This window comes from Macaca mulatta, chromosome 15 (genome assembly GCF_049350105.2).
Source record: "Macaca mulatta isolate MMU2019108-1 chromosome 15, T2T-MMU8v2.0, whole genome shotgun sequence".
NCBI lineage: Eukaryota > Metazoa > Chordata > Mammalia > Primates > Cercopithecidae > Macaca > Macaca mulatta.
Genome location: NC_133420.1, coordinates 128,458,118 through 128,474,598, shown reverse-complemented (window position 1 = coordinate 128,474,598; position 16,481 = coordinate 128,458,118). Strand labels below are relative to the sequence as shown.

Genomic DNA, 16,481 nt, shown 5'->3' with positions numbered 1-16,481 from the left:
ACCCCAGAGTTTGAGGCCTGCAAAGAACTGGTGCCTTGTGTTTGCCATGTTCCGCTGGGAGGCTAAATCTGTAAGAAAACAAAGACGCTTGGAGGGAGGAGTCTGCTCCTAAGCCCCACTCAGCCACAGGTCAGCTGACCCATTGTGCAAAGGAGCCAGCGTGACTGTCCTCAAGCCGTAGTCCGGTGGGTTATATTTGGACACATGGGCAGTACCTGTCTTCCAGGCTTTTAAGTGTTGGCCCACAGAGTCACTGAAGTAAGGACTACTGCATCCCTCATAATGAGCGACCTGTAATAGGATTTCACTGCAGTGCTGCTTTATTTGTAGAGAAACCTTTTTAGAAAGAGGGGGCATGCAAACCCAAAGAACTAGGACAAAGCAGCTCTGGAGTATTAAACCTTATGTCAATAGAGAAATATCTGATTCTGCTTTTTAAGAAAAACTGCCCCCATTTTCTCTTTTATTATGTTAAAGACATACTCTGGTAGACTCTTCATCAAAAGCAGATTATTTTATTATTTATTTATTTCTGAGGTGGAGTTTCACTGTCACCCAGGCTGGAGTGCAGTGGTGCGAGCTCGGCTCACTGTAACCTCCTCTTCCTGGGTTCAAGCGATTCTCCTGCCTCAGCCTCCCAAGTAGCTGGGACTACAGGTCTGCGCCTGTAATTTTTTTAAAATAATTTTTTGTATTTTTAGTAGAGACGGGCTTTCACCATGTTGGCCAGGCTGGTCTCAAACTCCTGACCTCAGGGGATGGTCCTGCCTCAGCCTCCCAAAGTGCTGGGATTACGGGCAGGAGCCACCGGACCCGGCCAAAAGCAGATTATTTTATATTGACATTGTACTCTTCCCACACCTGGAGGACAAAGCCCTGCGAAGCAGCAGGTGAGTGAGTTGTGCACATGGCTGCACACACATGCATGCCCCTGGCTGTTGGACGTCGCACAGCATCCCGGCACATGCTGGTAGAAGATCAGCACCCAGGGCGTTGTAGGCCGCTGCTCCCACTGTGGCCTCCACGGTGCTCCCGGTGGCTTGTCCCAGCTCCTGCAGCCGGAGCACCTGCTAGCCAGGAAAGCCATCGGGAGCACCTGGCTACTTTTAGTGTCAGAGCTTTTCTTCCTTCTCTTTTGTGCAAGCCATTATGTGGTACCAAATACTATACATTTAATACACGGTACTTCTCCAGCGTGGTCTCTGCTGCTTCATGGTTAAATATTCGTTTTTTCTGGTATTGTGCAACTTTGGGTTTGCTGTAGAATCCCAGGCTACAGATGAGTCTTAGAATGCAGTGCGTCTTCTCACCGGGGGAGCGGAGCCCCGCGAGAAGTGTAGTCATCTGCCCCAGCTTGCAGCACTAGTTAGTGGCAGAGCTATGGCTGGAGTACAGGATTCTGAGTCTTCAGCCCATCAGACTAAAGCATTTTGTAATTTGGGTCCCATCTTTGCCTTAGTTTCTGTGAAGACCTATGAGTAGGTGATAAAGGAGTATGGCAGAGGGCCCTGAGAAGTGATAATTTTTCATTAATGACTCCTCTTTTTTCTTGAAGCTGTTTGTTCCTACTCTTTCACGGATGCAGGATGTGGACCTCACTTTCCAGGGCTTTTCATAAACATGTGTCATGGGTATACATGCCCCTTTTCCACTAGTTATTTCTAAATGGTAGCCCTGCGTATCAAGGTGGAATATCTTGCATAGGAAATACTGGGCTCCATTGCATCAAAAAGCTGGTATATTTTTTTGGTGTGAGCGAATGTGATTGTATATAGAGATTAGTTTAGGTCTTTGCATTTGGAAAGATACAGCCATTCCTCACTTGAGATGGAAACTAAATTAGATAATAAATACCAGGCCACCCAAACAAACGAACGAATGGGAAAAAGGAAATGGTTAAACAAAAAGTGTATCTTGATGTACGTTTTTCATCTCCTCTTATTTGCTTTCACAAGCACACTTCCAACCAGAGTCCCTGTCTTTCGCCCTGGAGCTGACCAGAGTCAGAGAGCACAAAGGTGGTGGCCAGCCAACCAGCGTATCACCGGTCAGGGTAACTGTCAATGATTGTCGAACTGCACAGATCCCAGTGTGTGTTTAAAAAGGTCAGCGTTCTTGTCACACACCTCTGGATGGCAGCTGTCTCCTCTTCTCTGGTGCTTGGTAAGGAGTCTGTTGAGGCCATTCAGCAGAAGACCCTGTTCTTCCAGTCAGTCCTCCAGCTTGGGCCTTCATGACCCCAGTATTTTCTGCTTCTGATCCTGTCGAGTTACAGCCACCACCGTCACGCTGTAAGTGGGCTCCAAACAGTTTGGTGCATAACATGCAAGGCAGCGTTACTTTAAAGTTAATGAACAAGATTGGAGGCTGGGTAGAGGAGCAAAGTCAGTTGTGTTATATCCAGATCCACGTTCCTTCGCAGAGTTCTTTATTGTGAAGTTTTGTTCAGCAAAGCTAGTCCTATAGTGGATGAAGATGTCAGTGAATCCATTAAATACCAGCTTTGGAGTCAGCTGTACCACCTTGAAGCCGTGTAGCAGTGGGCGAGCCGCTTGCCCTCTCGGAGGCTCACTGCCTCTTTGGGGATAAGGGGAGCTGGCCGGGGTGAAGGCACTCTGGGCTGCGTCCGGTGCCATGCTGAGGCCTGCGATGCAGGTGTACCTGGTCACGTCTGAGAGGAGAAAAGTTGGAATTTACTTTCTTGTGTCTTTCCTTCTGTCTTTGGAACCTGCAGAATTGCCCTCAGACTTAAAAAGTTGTCCTTAGTTTGGACTGGTGTTGGGAGAGTTGTTTAAATATGCTTTGTCCTGTTTGGAGTTTTACAAACTTACACTATCAGGGAACCCTGTTTGTTCATTTCTTTTCTTTTCCAGTGGAAAATTGCTGTTTGAGAGATGATTCAGAGAATTGAGTAATAATCAATCTACAAAAGCATTTATGCTGGCTGACCGCTGAAGAATAGGCATTTGCTTCTAGTTGGAATCAATTATTCATAGAGATTAACCTGTTTGACCAGGAGATGAAAAAAATTTTGCTAGCCTTTTTAGTCTTCGAATTCCTGTGGGTCAGTAATAACTGCAGGTCAGTTTCACCTTAGACAGGGACAACTATTATTTCTAAGATACATTTTGAGACATAGAGATAAAATATTTATTTATGCCTGTTGCCTAAATAACCTTGGGGGAAAAGTCCAGCGGGTCGAGTTTGCCTTTTGGAGGAGGGGAAGCCGTTGGTGCCCAGTGCTCTGGAAAGAGCACTTCATGTTTTATGCTGCTTTTTATCTCAATCATTCGAGTACTTGCTGCTTTTAAAAAAACAAACAGAATCAGTAATGACATGGGTATGAGAAATTGCTACAGTGATCGCTGCATATTTTATAGCAAAACGTTGCAGTATTTCTTCTATTGAGAAAGTAGAACCTATTTGGGGTTGAAATGATCAAACCCAGATGCTTTCCTAAAATTATATTTTTGGTGCATTTATATGTCTGTTACAAAGTGTGCTACATGCTAAAAATATTTTCCTTTGTAGGCCGAGGGGAGTTTCAAACCGCACTGAGGGACGCGTAGCTCAGACGGTTTTCCTAAGGGTGTTACCGGCATCCTGCTTGTTATTAACCTCGACTTCGCAATAGGACGTTATTTATGCCAGAAGGCTTCACAATTCAGTTCTTCTTTAATTTCAGCAACTTTATTGGCACGAAAACGCATGGAAGGGAGGCCAAAGTCAATACATCAGAATTTGGGACTCAGACTCCAGGGCAACAGGCGATAATGGGATTCGGCTGGAGACAGCCCCTCCACTCTGGGGTCTGTTTCCCCGGGACGGAGACGCTGCCTCCCACATCAGGCAGCGTCTCTTGCCTTTTGTCCAAGCGCTTCCTCTTGTTTTTCTCTGGTGTCTCCCTCCTGCTGCCCAGCCACGCGTGCTGCCATTTCCCACATTCCACGCAGCCAGGCAGAGACGTACTTCTCCTTAAGACGCTTCTGGATTCTGTGTATTGCAAAGGCAGTTGCTCTACAATTCTCTCTGGTTATTCCTCCTCAAATTGTATTTCCTAGTCACTGCCATTGGTTTTATAATTGAGAGGCATCTGCCAGGGTTTTGCCTAAATGCCTCTAGTCAATTAAGCTGCAAATGGGTAAATCTAGGACTATGTAGATTGTCTAACTCTCTATAGAACTGTAGTTTTTAACTTAATCCTTCCCTTCACTCCGTCCCCTCACCTCCCTGCCCCCAGCCGACTAGAGTATCCTATTTAGAACATCTGGAATGAGCAGAAAAGGCTGGATACTAAGTGCATTATTCCACATAATAGCAATTTACTTATCCCAGTCACAACTCCCTAGAGGCATTGTAGTTATACCCATTTTATAGAGGAAGAAGCTGGACACCAAATCTGTCTGACTTAAAAGCCTTCATCCTTAATTACTATACTGGTTTTAAATGCATGTAGCTCTGGTTAGGATTATAGCTATTTTTGCATCTAGCACCTGACCATGGTGGTATCTTCAGAGAGCAACGTAGAAATATCAAATTTCAGGCTGGGTGTGGTGGCTCACGCCTGTAATCCCAGCACTTGGGGAGGCCGAGGCGGGTGGATCACCTGAGATCAGGAGTTCGAGACCAGCCTGACCAACATGGTGAAACCCTGTCTCTACTAAAAATACAAAATTAGCTGGGCATGGTGGTGGGCGCCTGTAATCCCAGCTGCTCGGGAGGCTGAGGCAGGAGAATTGTTTGAACCCAGGAGGTGGAGCTTGCAGTGACCTGAGATCACGCCACTGCACTGTAGCCGGGCAGCAGAGTGAAACTCCATTTCAAAAAAAGAAAAAAAGAACTATCAAATTTCACTTTGTGATATTCTCGTAACAACAGTCAGCTTACTGTTTTGAATGCGACAGGACCAGAAATGAAGTTATCTCCTTTATAATAAGACATACGAGAAACAGAACTTCTTTCTCACGTCCATTGGTTGTCACTGGAAGGGACACACAGGTTTGTGGAGCTCAGATGTGCTGTGTCTTTGCGGGCTCCGGACAAGGGCGTTGGGCCTGCGTGCTTGTCAGGCCAGGCTTTATTATGATGTCACAACTCAGTTATTTTGATACCTTGGAAAATTTATTTAGGTTCAGAATACTTGATAGGCTTTTGTTTCTGAGGGGAAAGGGGAAGGGATTTGCGTCTACTGGTCTATTTTGTGCCTTTTGCTGTATGCACCATTTCATTTGATCTTCACCGCAGCATTATTTCTGTTTCATAGCTCAGAGGTTGACGTGCACGTCCCAGGCCACAGAGCTTCTTGGTGGCAATGACAGAGTCTAAGTTCCCAACTGTGGATTTCCCACAACACCCTGGCTTTGTACTGAAACAGTTAAGTCACATTTACAGAGTGACCTGTAAAAACAGCAACAGCGTATTTGGTTGTCCCTTATCATGATTTCCAGTATCCTTGAATCTTAGAGATCAAGGCAGTGATGGTAAGAAATGCTCTCATAGAAGGCAGAACAGGCCATAATATTTACATAATAAATTGAAATCCATAATTATAAAAGCATTCAGAAATCCTAGAAGATAGATTTAATAAGATTCTAACATACCTAATATTAAAATGAATATAAATTAACTGGGTAGGTTCCTAATTCTGCATATTAGGAGGTGTCTAATAAAACTCTGATATTCTCTGTGGTTCTTTTCCAACTAGCATACTGGTGAGCACAAAAGCTGTGTTATGTACAGAACGGCTGGGTTTATCCCTAGTAGAAAGAAGTTATGTTTGGTATCTAAAGAACAATGAGAGTTTGCTGCTTGGCTGATCAGTGCTGGATCAAGTTCACATTCCCCGGCTCCCACTCTCCACCTCCACACGCGGTGGGTGGAAGCAGAACGCGGGGAGGGAGGACAGGTCCTTTTTCCTGGAGAGACGTGAGCCTGGGCTTTCCTTATATGGACACAGCTGGGCCTGTGTAGCATTAAACACCGATTTCACCCACTGCTGGAGAAAACATCCTGCAAAAAGTGAAGAGATTAGCAGCCAATTAATTCTGGCCCTTCCCATTGTTTTCCTGGAACGCCCTCCTTGTATGGCCCTGAATGTTTGGTGAACAAACACTCTGGAAAATAGCTTTCTCTCATGTATTATTTATGTTTGGGACAGCCACTCCACCCCACAGGTGGCGGATTTTACTTGCCTCTGTGTGTGTGTGTGTGTGTGTGTGTGTGTGTGTGTGTGTGTGTGTGTGTCTGTGTGGTTTTACTTCTTCATCAAGGGATGGATGACTCAGGCCCATTCCTCTTGTTGCAAATTGTGACTTCACTGGGTTTCTTTTGGAGGCCTTGTAACAAGCCACCCAGTCTGAGTGCCACGCTTTTTAAAAATCGACATGCCAGGGCCACAGACTCCCATCATATCCCCTCCTCCAAAGGCACTGTGGAGCATCCGCATGTCCACGTGCCCACACTTCCAGATACCACACCTGCTCTATCTTAGGAAATGACGGGAAAGTGCCTAGACATGGTTGTTTGCTTTTCAAGCTAGTGAAATATCAACATCTGATATTTTTGTGTTTTTCAATAGTAACTAATCCCTTCTGTAAGGCCTTTTGCCAGAATCCTGTTCCTATAGCAGCAGCGTATGTGTGTGTGTTTTCTAACAATAGAGCCCCTGTGGTTAGTGCACAGTGCCCAGGGCTGGAGGAAGCCAGCAGGGGTTGCTTCCTGAATGGAACAATACCCTTTGCACACAGCGAAGGGTCTTTTCCATTGGTGCACCCTGTCCCCTCATTCTAGCCAGCAGTCTTCCAAATGCAAATGTTCATTTCAAGGGAATGGATGACAGCCATCAGCATCATTTAGAACATCATCTGCAGATGACTAGTTGGAAATACCACCTTCATGTCTACAGTATTGCAGGTCAGCACTAAGATTGGGTTCCTAAAGATAAGGATGTATGCACTTTTCGCTAAGGACCCAGATTGTATTAGCTTTAGAAAAAAAAGTCAGATATCTGCCTGTTGTTGTCTCCCTTCCAGGTAGAATGTTGAAATCTTCCATTTCTTTTTAGTTCTTTTTGTGTGTATGCTTCACTTATCTTGCCCAAAATTGTATCCCTTGGTGTGAGCTGCAGGAAGTGACTCCTGGTTTGGCCCACGAGCCCATCCTCCCAACACCGTGTCTGCCATCTGCCAAACTGGACTTACTGTTGTAGAGCAGAGTGAGTGGCCATCACCTGTGGCACTGACTTTGAAATGTAGATGTCTCCCAAACATCTGGAGTTTTTTCATAGTAACCTATTTGAGATGGGGCATCATTACAATTATCGAAGGCAGTGGTTCTCAGTGCTGCCTGCACATTGGAAGCCTGAGGGGTGGAGGGGCTTTAGCAATGACCGACGCCTGGGTCCTCCTCTCAGAGATGGGAACCTCAGTGGTCACCTGGGCATTGAGATTCGTAAAACACTTGCTGGTGACTCGAGTAAGCACCCAAGGGTAGAAACCACTAATCTGAAACCACCCTTACATAATTCTATATTTCACCATGAACTTTTTTGTTTTTTTGAGACAGTCTTGCTCTATCACCCAGGCTGGAGTGCAGTGGCACAACAGTAGCTCACTGGAGCCTCAAACTCCAGGGCTCAAGCGATACTTCTGCCTCAGCCTCCTAAGTACCTGGGCCTAGAGGCACATGCCACCGTGCCCAGCTAATTTTTTATTTTCATTTTTTGTAGAGACAGGATCTCACTATGTTTCCCAGGATGGTCTTGAACTCCTGGCCTCAAGTGATTCTCCCACCTCAGCCTCCCAAAGTGCTAGCATTGTAGGCATGAGCCACCACACACAGCTGAAAACTCTTTAAGGTTATAATGTCCATGAATATCAAGCCCTGTAAATAATTGAAGGCATTGAAGGGAATATAATAATGTCTGCTTTTTAGAACGTATTTTTCAGTAGACTTTTATGGTATGGAATTATATTTTGCAGCCTATGTTTTCATCTGGGGTTGATCTAATCCATATAATGAAAAAATATGTTAAAGTGAGACAGTCACACTAGATGTTCCGTAAGCACTCACGCTGGAGTAGAAAGAGTACTCCCCTTCCAACCAGGAGACCTAGGGGCCAAGCGATATGAAATCCCCTGAGACTCAGTTTTTCCACCTTTCAGATGGGACTGTGTGAGGAACGAGCAGAACAGTCTGTATATGGAGGCACGTTGTAAAGCCTTCAGTTCTGTAGGCAATTGCCACTCTTACTCCCTCGAGCAGTCTAAGGTCCTGTGGTCTCTGGTAGGGATGCGTCAGTACTTTTTTTGTCTTAAAGTCACTTCCCTCCAGCTTCTAGTACTGTTGTATTGCTTCTTAATTCTAGTCATTTAGAAGTTGATAAATAGCAACTGCTTCCTGTTCTAAGCAAATTACATGTCATTTGATCAGAACTTTATGAGGAAGGAGGCCTAGAGGGGGCACAGCTAGGCAAGCCAGCTGTGTGCTCCTTATACCTTGCTGTATTACTACCTTGTCACAGGAGTTTCCTGAGGACAGGGACAACGTCTTACTCATCTTTGCATTCACGAAATCTAGTACTCTGTTTCACAGTAGGCATTTAATATGTTTTTTATGTGAATAACCTGTCTATATGTTCAACTTACATTATTCTCTCCAAGTCTAAGCCCCTTTCTTCTGGTTTTGATACCAAGAGGTAAAATATTTTGTTGGTTAGCCTTTTTATAATAGTCCTGTATAGTAATGTTTGTTTGATGATGCCTGTACAGTGTCATGTCTGCATAGTATTATGTTTATTTTTTGACAGTTCTTTTCCTAGAATTTTATAAGTAGAGTTATAAGAACAGCCATACATCCTTAACTTCTGTATTTTACTTCTAAACATTGTTAATGGAGATAAATATTAGAACTGTAAGATTTTCCCAGATCCTCCCTTCTCCCATCCAAAAAGGAAATTAAAAAACAACAACAACAAAAAAACAGAATACATTATTAATTCATACTCTTCCCTGTCCAAAATGGAGTGAAGGCATCTTCCAAAACAGATAAATACAACCTGATAGAAATAAAACAAGAAAAATGAAGCAACAAGAAAATAATGGTAGCAAAAAAGGATGGGGCCAGGAATTAAATTAGCATATAATATGCACACCCTGAGGGTCCTATGCCTGTTAAACAGGGCCACAGAGCTCCAAGCGTTCTAGAAGAGGGAAGAGGGATAAACTGCAGATGCAAGAGGTGAAAACAAACAAGCTGCCTAAGTCCGACTATCCCTGATGCTGACACCAGGGAGACGACTGTCCTGTGGCTCCTCACAGAAAATTACTGTCTAATGGAATAAACAACCCTCTGAATCCATCCTTCCGGTAAACATCGTGATGGATTTTATGGGGCTGTTTCTTATAATGCACCTCAATAAAGGTTGATGGCTTCTTACCAGAACTTAATGCGATAACAGGACTTTTACAGAGTGCCCATAAGACCAAGTCCAGGGCCAGCTTCAAAGTGGTCTGGCTTATTCCAAGAAAGGATTTTAGAGTATCCAGACTACAAGTTTAGGTACAGAAGAATCTGTGAACCTCCTGACAGTTGGGGTGTGTGTGTGTGCATGTGTGTGTGCTGTAGGTGTATTGTTTTCTAAGGAGCTGACAGCACCATTAGCCTTCATCAGATTCTCAGAGGGGGTCAAGAAATGGAAGAACTAAGCATTGTAGCTGTTCCCTCCGTTGATCTCTATAAGGGTTTAGCAGTAGTGAGCTCAGGTCATAGTTCCCCAGAGAAAGAGCGTCTGTTAGCCGGTTCGCCGCGGAGCCACGGCCGCAGCAATCCACTGCGCCAAGCGTGAAACTGACTTCCTTTTTTGAAAATTATGCTTTATAAGGACTTCCACTAAGAGGTCCGTTTGGCAGGGCCAAAATCCTCCTAAAAAAAAGAAACAACAACAAACTAGTTGTTCATCTAATACAGAGACAAAATGGGCAAATACAAATAATACAAATAGCAGGTACAAACCAACCAGCTGATCAGGTCGAACTGTTCCTGACACTGACACCAGGGAGAAGACTTCATAGAAAATTCTATCTAACGGAATCAACAACCCTCTAAACATCCTTTATGTAACAGCTTTTATATTTTTGGATTAATTTATAATTTTCTAAAACCATCCACAAATATAATATAAAGGATGCTATGTTTAAAAATAATAGACGGCCAGGCGTGGTGGCTCACATCTGTAACCCAGCACTTTGGGAGGCCGAGGCGGGTGGATCACCTGAGATCAGAAGTTCGAGACCAGCCTGGCCAACATGGTGAAACCCTGTCTCTACTAAAAGTACAAAAATTAGCTGGGCGTGGTGGTGGGTGCCTGTAATCCCAGTTACTTGGGAGCCTGAGGCGGAAGAATCACTTGAGCCTGGGAGGTGGAGGTTGCAGTGAGCTGAGATTGCACCACTGCACTCCAGCCTGGGTGACAAGAGCAAGACATTGTCTCAAAAAAAAATAAACCAAATTTAAAGATATAAATATTTGATAACTTCACCCCCATCCTTCTTTATTTTTTAAACTTAATCCAGCCTTGATTTTATTTCTAGACGTGTGTAGATTCTTACTTTTAAGTTCACCCTGAACGTATGTTGGCAATAGAACACTTCTGAAACCAGTGGAAGCTTCTGGAACTCTCGACCTTGTTTGGTATTCAAAGATCTTTTGGTTTCTTTTAGTGGATAGTTTTCCCTCCACGGTGCCCGAGGGAATGTAATTTGCCATCTGTGGCTGTTTGGGACCATGGAAGAGCCCCCTTGCTTGCCCTTTGGCCTTCCTGGTGCCTAGGAAGGCTGGCTCCTCCTTCCTCTGCCCTGTGCCTCCTCCATGAAGTAGAAGCAGGAAGAGAAGACACACCGGTAACGTGAAGTTGGTATCACTATATTTTTCCAGTGATAGGAGGAATTTCTTCTTTGTCTAAGAAAAGGAAGGAAACTGAAGAAAAATTTCCTGGAGATTACTTTCCCTCCAAAAGTAATCTCCAGTCAATCACGAGGTTAAATAATTTTAAAGCAATGGTATTTTCCTCAGCCTCGGACATTGTCTTCAGCTATGATGAATTGCTTTGACAAAAAAAAGTTTCTTAGAACAACTTCCTTTCAAAACATGCGTATCTACTGGATGAGGCATTTTTAAAGATACAATTCAGATAGAAAACATCTGTTTTTAAGAGACAGCTTTAAAGTGCTTTTACTGCATTCTCAAAGGCAGTAATTAGAATGCCCATCCTCCACCACAGAACCCCAGTTTTTAAAAAAGCGGTCCTCCAGTTTCTCTACACCCTGCCTTCATTGGCATCAGCCCGTGAAGAAGGGGAGATTCAGGTAGACAACAGGAGCAATGTGTTCAGGTTGGATTGAACACAATAAAGTATTTTTTCAGTGTCATGCAATATGTAGATCTTTAATTCTAGATTAAATTCAGCTTCTAGCACCATTCTGAATATAATTTTAGTGATTCATATGTGAGGGATTAGGAACCTTTCTCATTTCAATTTTATTAAATTTATTTTTATTGTTATTTACTTATTCATATTTTTTTGAGGCAGGATCTCACTCTGTTGCCCAGGCTGGAGTGCAATGGTGCGATCATGGCTCACTGCAGCCTCTGCCTTCTGGGCTCACGTGATCCTCCCACCTCACCCTCCCGGGTAGCTGGTACTGCAGGCTAACACCACCATGCCTGGCTAATTTTTTTTTTTTTTTCTTGCTGTGTTGCCCAGGCTGGTGTTGAACTCTTAGGCTCAAGAGCTCCTCCCACCCTGGCCTCTCCAAGTCTTGGGATTACAGGTGTGAGCCACCGTGCACGTCCTGTTTATAAAATTACCCTGGCAATGTAACTAATATCCCATGGTCTCCCTTTTGTAAAAATGTAAGATTCTAGGCTCTTTACAAATTAAGCATTTTAGTGGTGAAACAAACAGGAGTTAATTAGAAAGATCTTCATTTTAAGACTTCTCCCCCTTGAAATTTTAGGTGTCCTTCATTTGTTCCTTTATCCTTCCATTCACTATGTAACATATTTACTAAATTTCTAGTATGTGCCAGGCAGTGTTTCTGGTGGACTGAACAAAAATCAAGAACCAGAGACAGGATCTCTTTCTTGGAGCATAAAGTCCAGCTGGGGAGAGGGACGCTCAGTCCAGTTTTAAAAGAGCTCTAATAACTGCACGTCACAGAGTGAGCCCTAATGTAAATTTGACTTTAGTGAATAATTATCAATATTGGTTCCTCAGTTATAATAAATATACTAATGCAATATGTTAATAATGGGGAAGCTGGTGAGTGGGTACAAATACGGGAACTCTGCTTTCTGCTCAGTTTTTCTATAAACTTAAAAGCTGCTCTAAATATTACTCTAAAGGAAATAAACAGGATGCTGTTAGAAAGAATAGTGGAGTGACATAATTTGGTTTGGGGAGTAAGGAAAGACCTTTCTGCAAAAGCGCTGCTTAAACCCAGAACTAGAGGATAAGTGGGCTAGCCAGGCAAAGAGATGGAAAAGCATTCTCAGAGAAGCCAAGTGGTATCATTTGAATTACCTTGGGACATACCATTCTGGCTTCTCTGTGGAGGATGGATTCTGGGATGGTAATTGGGAGGAGAGTTGGGGGACAGAGGACAAACAAGGAGACAAGAGTCAATTAGGATGGGTCACAGCTTTTGCTTCCTACTTAGCCAAATCCTAGAAGAGCAGAGTGACAGTAAGCTGTTCCCTTTGTTCAGCTCATGCCAGCAACCGTTGGGTTATCCATGATCTGGGTGCTAGGAGGAAAGGAAACTGTGTCAGTAGCAGCAAGACAGGGTTTCCAGGTCTTGGTTTCTAAGATCTTTCCAGTGGTTCAGTGGGATTTATAGAATTAAGAACGCGTGTGTGCGTGTGTGACTGCAACCAGTTAAAAATCGCAAGGGGAAAAAACTTTTCAAGTAACTAGTACCTAGCTGTTAACAACAGCTTTCATGTAAGTCTGTAAGTCTGTAAGGTTTAATTTGCAATAGTTGTGTTTATTCCTATTACTGGACTTTTGAAAATCTTTAGCAAATGAGCACACATTTCGTAGGACTTAGCTATTATAATAATGATACAAAATGGTTAACACGTCTATTTATATTACTCTCTAGATTTCAACTTTTTTGTATTCCTGGAAACACAAAGAATCCCTCATTTGAGCAGACTTGTTTGTTTTAGGAAATAGACATGCATCATCCGTGTAATTTTAAGTAGTCCAGTTATGAATATGGAATGAAGGGATAAAATCCTGATGTCTCCATTAAGCTCCTCTGTGTAAAATACTCCATGGCATTTAAAATAAATGTAAAATACTCACTGCTATTTAAAGAAGTGAGTTTGATCTTGGCTTTGATCTAAACCTTTTGATCTTGAAAGAAGGATGGAGTAGCAATAAAGAGGGCAAGACAGATTTCCTTTAAAGAAATGTGATAAAGGGATGGTCAAGACCCAGCAAGCAGCAGGACAACCCTCTCCGCCCGGGCCCCCCTCACGGGCAGGCGGGTTCCAGCCACCGCTGATGAGGATGAGAGGGCCTTTGGCGGGTGGAGGAAAATCTTGGGGTATCGCACATTTTTATAAACTAAGTGTAAACTTTCTCCCAAATTATGAAAACAGATTGACCCCTCCTTTTTAAATCCTACCCGGTGGTTCTGGGGTCCACAGTGGCGGGCGCGGGGCTGGGTTTCTCTGCGCCCGGCCTCGCCCCCGAGCGGTCACCTGCCGCTGCCCGGAGCCCCGAGTGGCCACTGGGGAACGTCTGCCCGACGGCGTGGAGCCCGTTCCCGGAGAAAACTCCACTGGGACACTAGGGAAGTTGCTTTCCCTCCGCGAAAGCCACGGGGACCAGGTTTCCGACCCCAGGAGCGCGCCAGGCTGGCCGCGGGCGGGGTTCCTTCCCCGCCACCGCCCCCTCCAGCCTGCGGCGGGCGGCCGGGGCCCCTCTCGCTGCCGGGAAGCCGCTCGCGGGGCGCGGGGCCGGGGGAGGGTGGCGGGGCAGGGGGCGCGGGAGCGGGGCGGCCGGAGCCCGGGAGCGGGAGCGGGAGCACGAGCGGGAACAGGAGCGGGCGCGGGCGCGGGCGCACGCCGGTGGCGGGGAGAACAATACGGCGCCGGCGCGGCGCGGGCGACCTGCGGGAGGCGGCGGCCGCTGTACCTTTAAGGCAGGCCCCGCCCCCGCCCGGCGCCCGCCCGCCCGCCCGCGCCGCCGCCCCGGCCCCGCGCCCGCCGCCCGCGCCGCGCCTGAGGTGATGCGGCCCCGGCCGGGCGCAGGGCGCGGGCTCCGGCGCCCCCGCGTTGTCCTCCCCGGCCGCGGGCGAGGTACGGGGCGGGCGCGCCGAGTTAGCGGGCGCGGGGCCGGGAGGCCGGGGCTGCGCCCGCGGTAAACTTGACTGTGCTCTCCCCGCAGCCGCTGCAGAGGGAGCGCCGCGCCGGGGCAGAGTGCGGGCTCGCGCGGCAAGTGCGCGCCGAGGTGAGTGCGGGCGGCGCGGCCCCTGCGCCCCGGTGGCGCCGAGCGAGGCCGCGGCTGGCGGGAGGCCCGGGCTCGGGGCTGCGCCGCGGGCGCGGGGACCACCCGCCGGGTCGGGGCTGCGGCGCGGGGAGCGGCCGGGCACGGAGGTCGCGGGTCCCGCGGGCGGGCGCGGGTGGCCTCCCACGGCGCGGGGAGGACCAGGTGGCGGGGCCGGGGGTCTCTGCGTTCTCGCGCTGCGGGGCGGCCGCCGGGACCCCGTCGCCGTGTTTGAAATGCTGTGGTTTTTGAACCTCAGGTCACGAAGTGGATTCGAGTGAACCGGAGACCCCGAAGACGGAAGCGCAGGGAGAGGGAAGCGGTGTTTGAAAAGGTAGGGGCTCCCGAGGCGGTGCTCGGCGCAGGTCTCGGTAAATCCGCGTCTGCCCCGCGAGCACCTGGTCATGACAATAGAGCAGCGCTGACTTTAAAAAGTTTTTGTTACAATAAACCGGGGAAATTCTGTAGAAATACTGGTCGATAAGCCTAATCATCTGCATGTTCTCATAAAGAGAGAATAACCCGTGAGATTTGTTTCTTGCTCGTTAAATACAGCAGTAGGACTTAAGTGGGTTCCATTATTATTTTAGATCCGCAGTGTTTATTATCTCAGTGTTAAGGTACCTCTGAAAAATGAAAAGTGTTCCGAATAAATCGCCCACAGTGTTAGGTTTCCGTGCGGTACGTTCTCTCACCTAGACTTTAAATTGGAGTCATCTAAGAAATGGAGAGAGAAGAAGAAAGAAGTGGATTGCTTTTAAAACACTAGGAGGAATTTTATTTGCTGTAAAGCAAATGAGAAATTTGTTTACCTAAGTGTAGAATCTCAGTATGTTACTTTGCAGAAGTTTGGACTGCCTGTTGTCTGATTTTGTACTAAAACTTGATTTGTCATTGTAATAAATATCATGAAATAAGGTAAGTAGCCCGTTGTTTTCCAAGTGACTTGCCCAAAACTCGTAAAAGTGAATAGTTTTTTGACAAATGTTACAGCAGATAGGATTTTTGTTGCTTTTGCTTAATTACATATCACTGTTTTTTGATTCTTGATACCACCAAGGGATTAAAATAGCGGTGTGTTGTTTTTCGGCTGCTAGAATGTATGATGAATCATTCTTGATTCTGAAGCCAAATTCTTGCTGATAGCATTGCTGCCAATTTCTGTGCTGTGTTGCCTTAGTATGGGCATTACCGCGTCCGAGAATGTGCACAAAGCACATCAGAATAAAGGTGATCCCAGAGCTGCAGAGTGCACTTCAGGATACCAGAGGGCAGCTTCTGAGAGAGCTGGAAAAGGAACCAGCCTGCGAATATAGTTGTTTGTAGCTAGACTTTTCAGTGTGCGTGAAAAGGGGGATCCCAGCCCTTCCCCCCCACCCCACAGAGGGTCATATATGTCACTTCAGTTGAAGGGTAATAGAAAAAGTTGTCATTTGGAACAGACTTGAGTTTTCTGGCCATACCTCAGCACATGGTATGGTAAGTCGTGTTTAATGGTTTAGGTGTGTTTTAAATGTTTGTGAGGTGATGAATGAGATCATAAAATACCCAAAGAAGGAAAAGAATTACGGCTTGCTTGGTATTTTTTTAAAAAATGTGTCGTAGCTGTTATTTATTTATTTTTTTTTTTTGGAGATGAAGTCTTGCTCTGTCATCCAGGCTGGAGTGCAGTGGTGCGATCTCGGCTCATTGCAGCCTCAGCCACCCAGGTTCAAGCTATTCTCCTGCCTCAGCCTCCCGAGTAGCTGGGACTACAGGCACGTGGCACCACGCTTGGCTAATTTTTGTATTTTTAGTAGAGACGGGGTTTCACCATGTTAGCCAGAATGGTCTCCATCTCCTCACCTCGTGATCTGCCCACCTCGGTGTCCCAAAGTGCTGGGATTACAGGCATGAGCCACTGCGCCCTCCCAGCTGTTAGTTTTTA

At 46.0% G+C, this 16,481-nt stretch overlaps 1 protein-coding gene across 50 annotated transcripts in view; it reads left to right on the top strand.

Moving 5' to 3' along the window:
- Positions 1-16,481, top strand: part of AOPEP (aminopeptidase O (putative)) — a 384,021-nt gene that overhangs the window by 268,554 nt on the left and 98,986 nt on the right. For all 50 annotated transcript variants that reach the window (XR_013405020.1, XR_013405031.1, XR_013405038.1 and 47 more), the window contains exons 12-13: positions 14,456-14,518; positions 14,814-14,888. Coding sequence is in view for 13 of the 50 variants with exons in the window: in XM_077966537.1 (XP_077822663.1) it covers positions 14,456-14,518; positions 14,814-14,888 (138 nt within the window). In the remaining 37 variants the exon portion in view is untranslated. The remainder of the gene's footprint in view (positions 1-14,455; positions 14,519-14,813; positions 14,889-16,481) is intronic.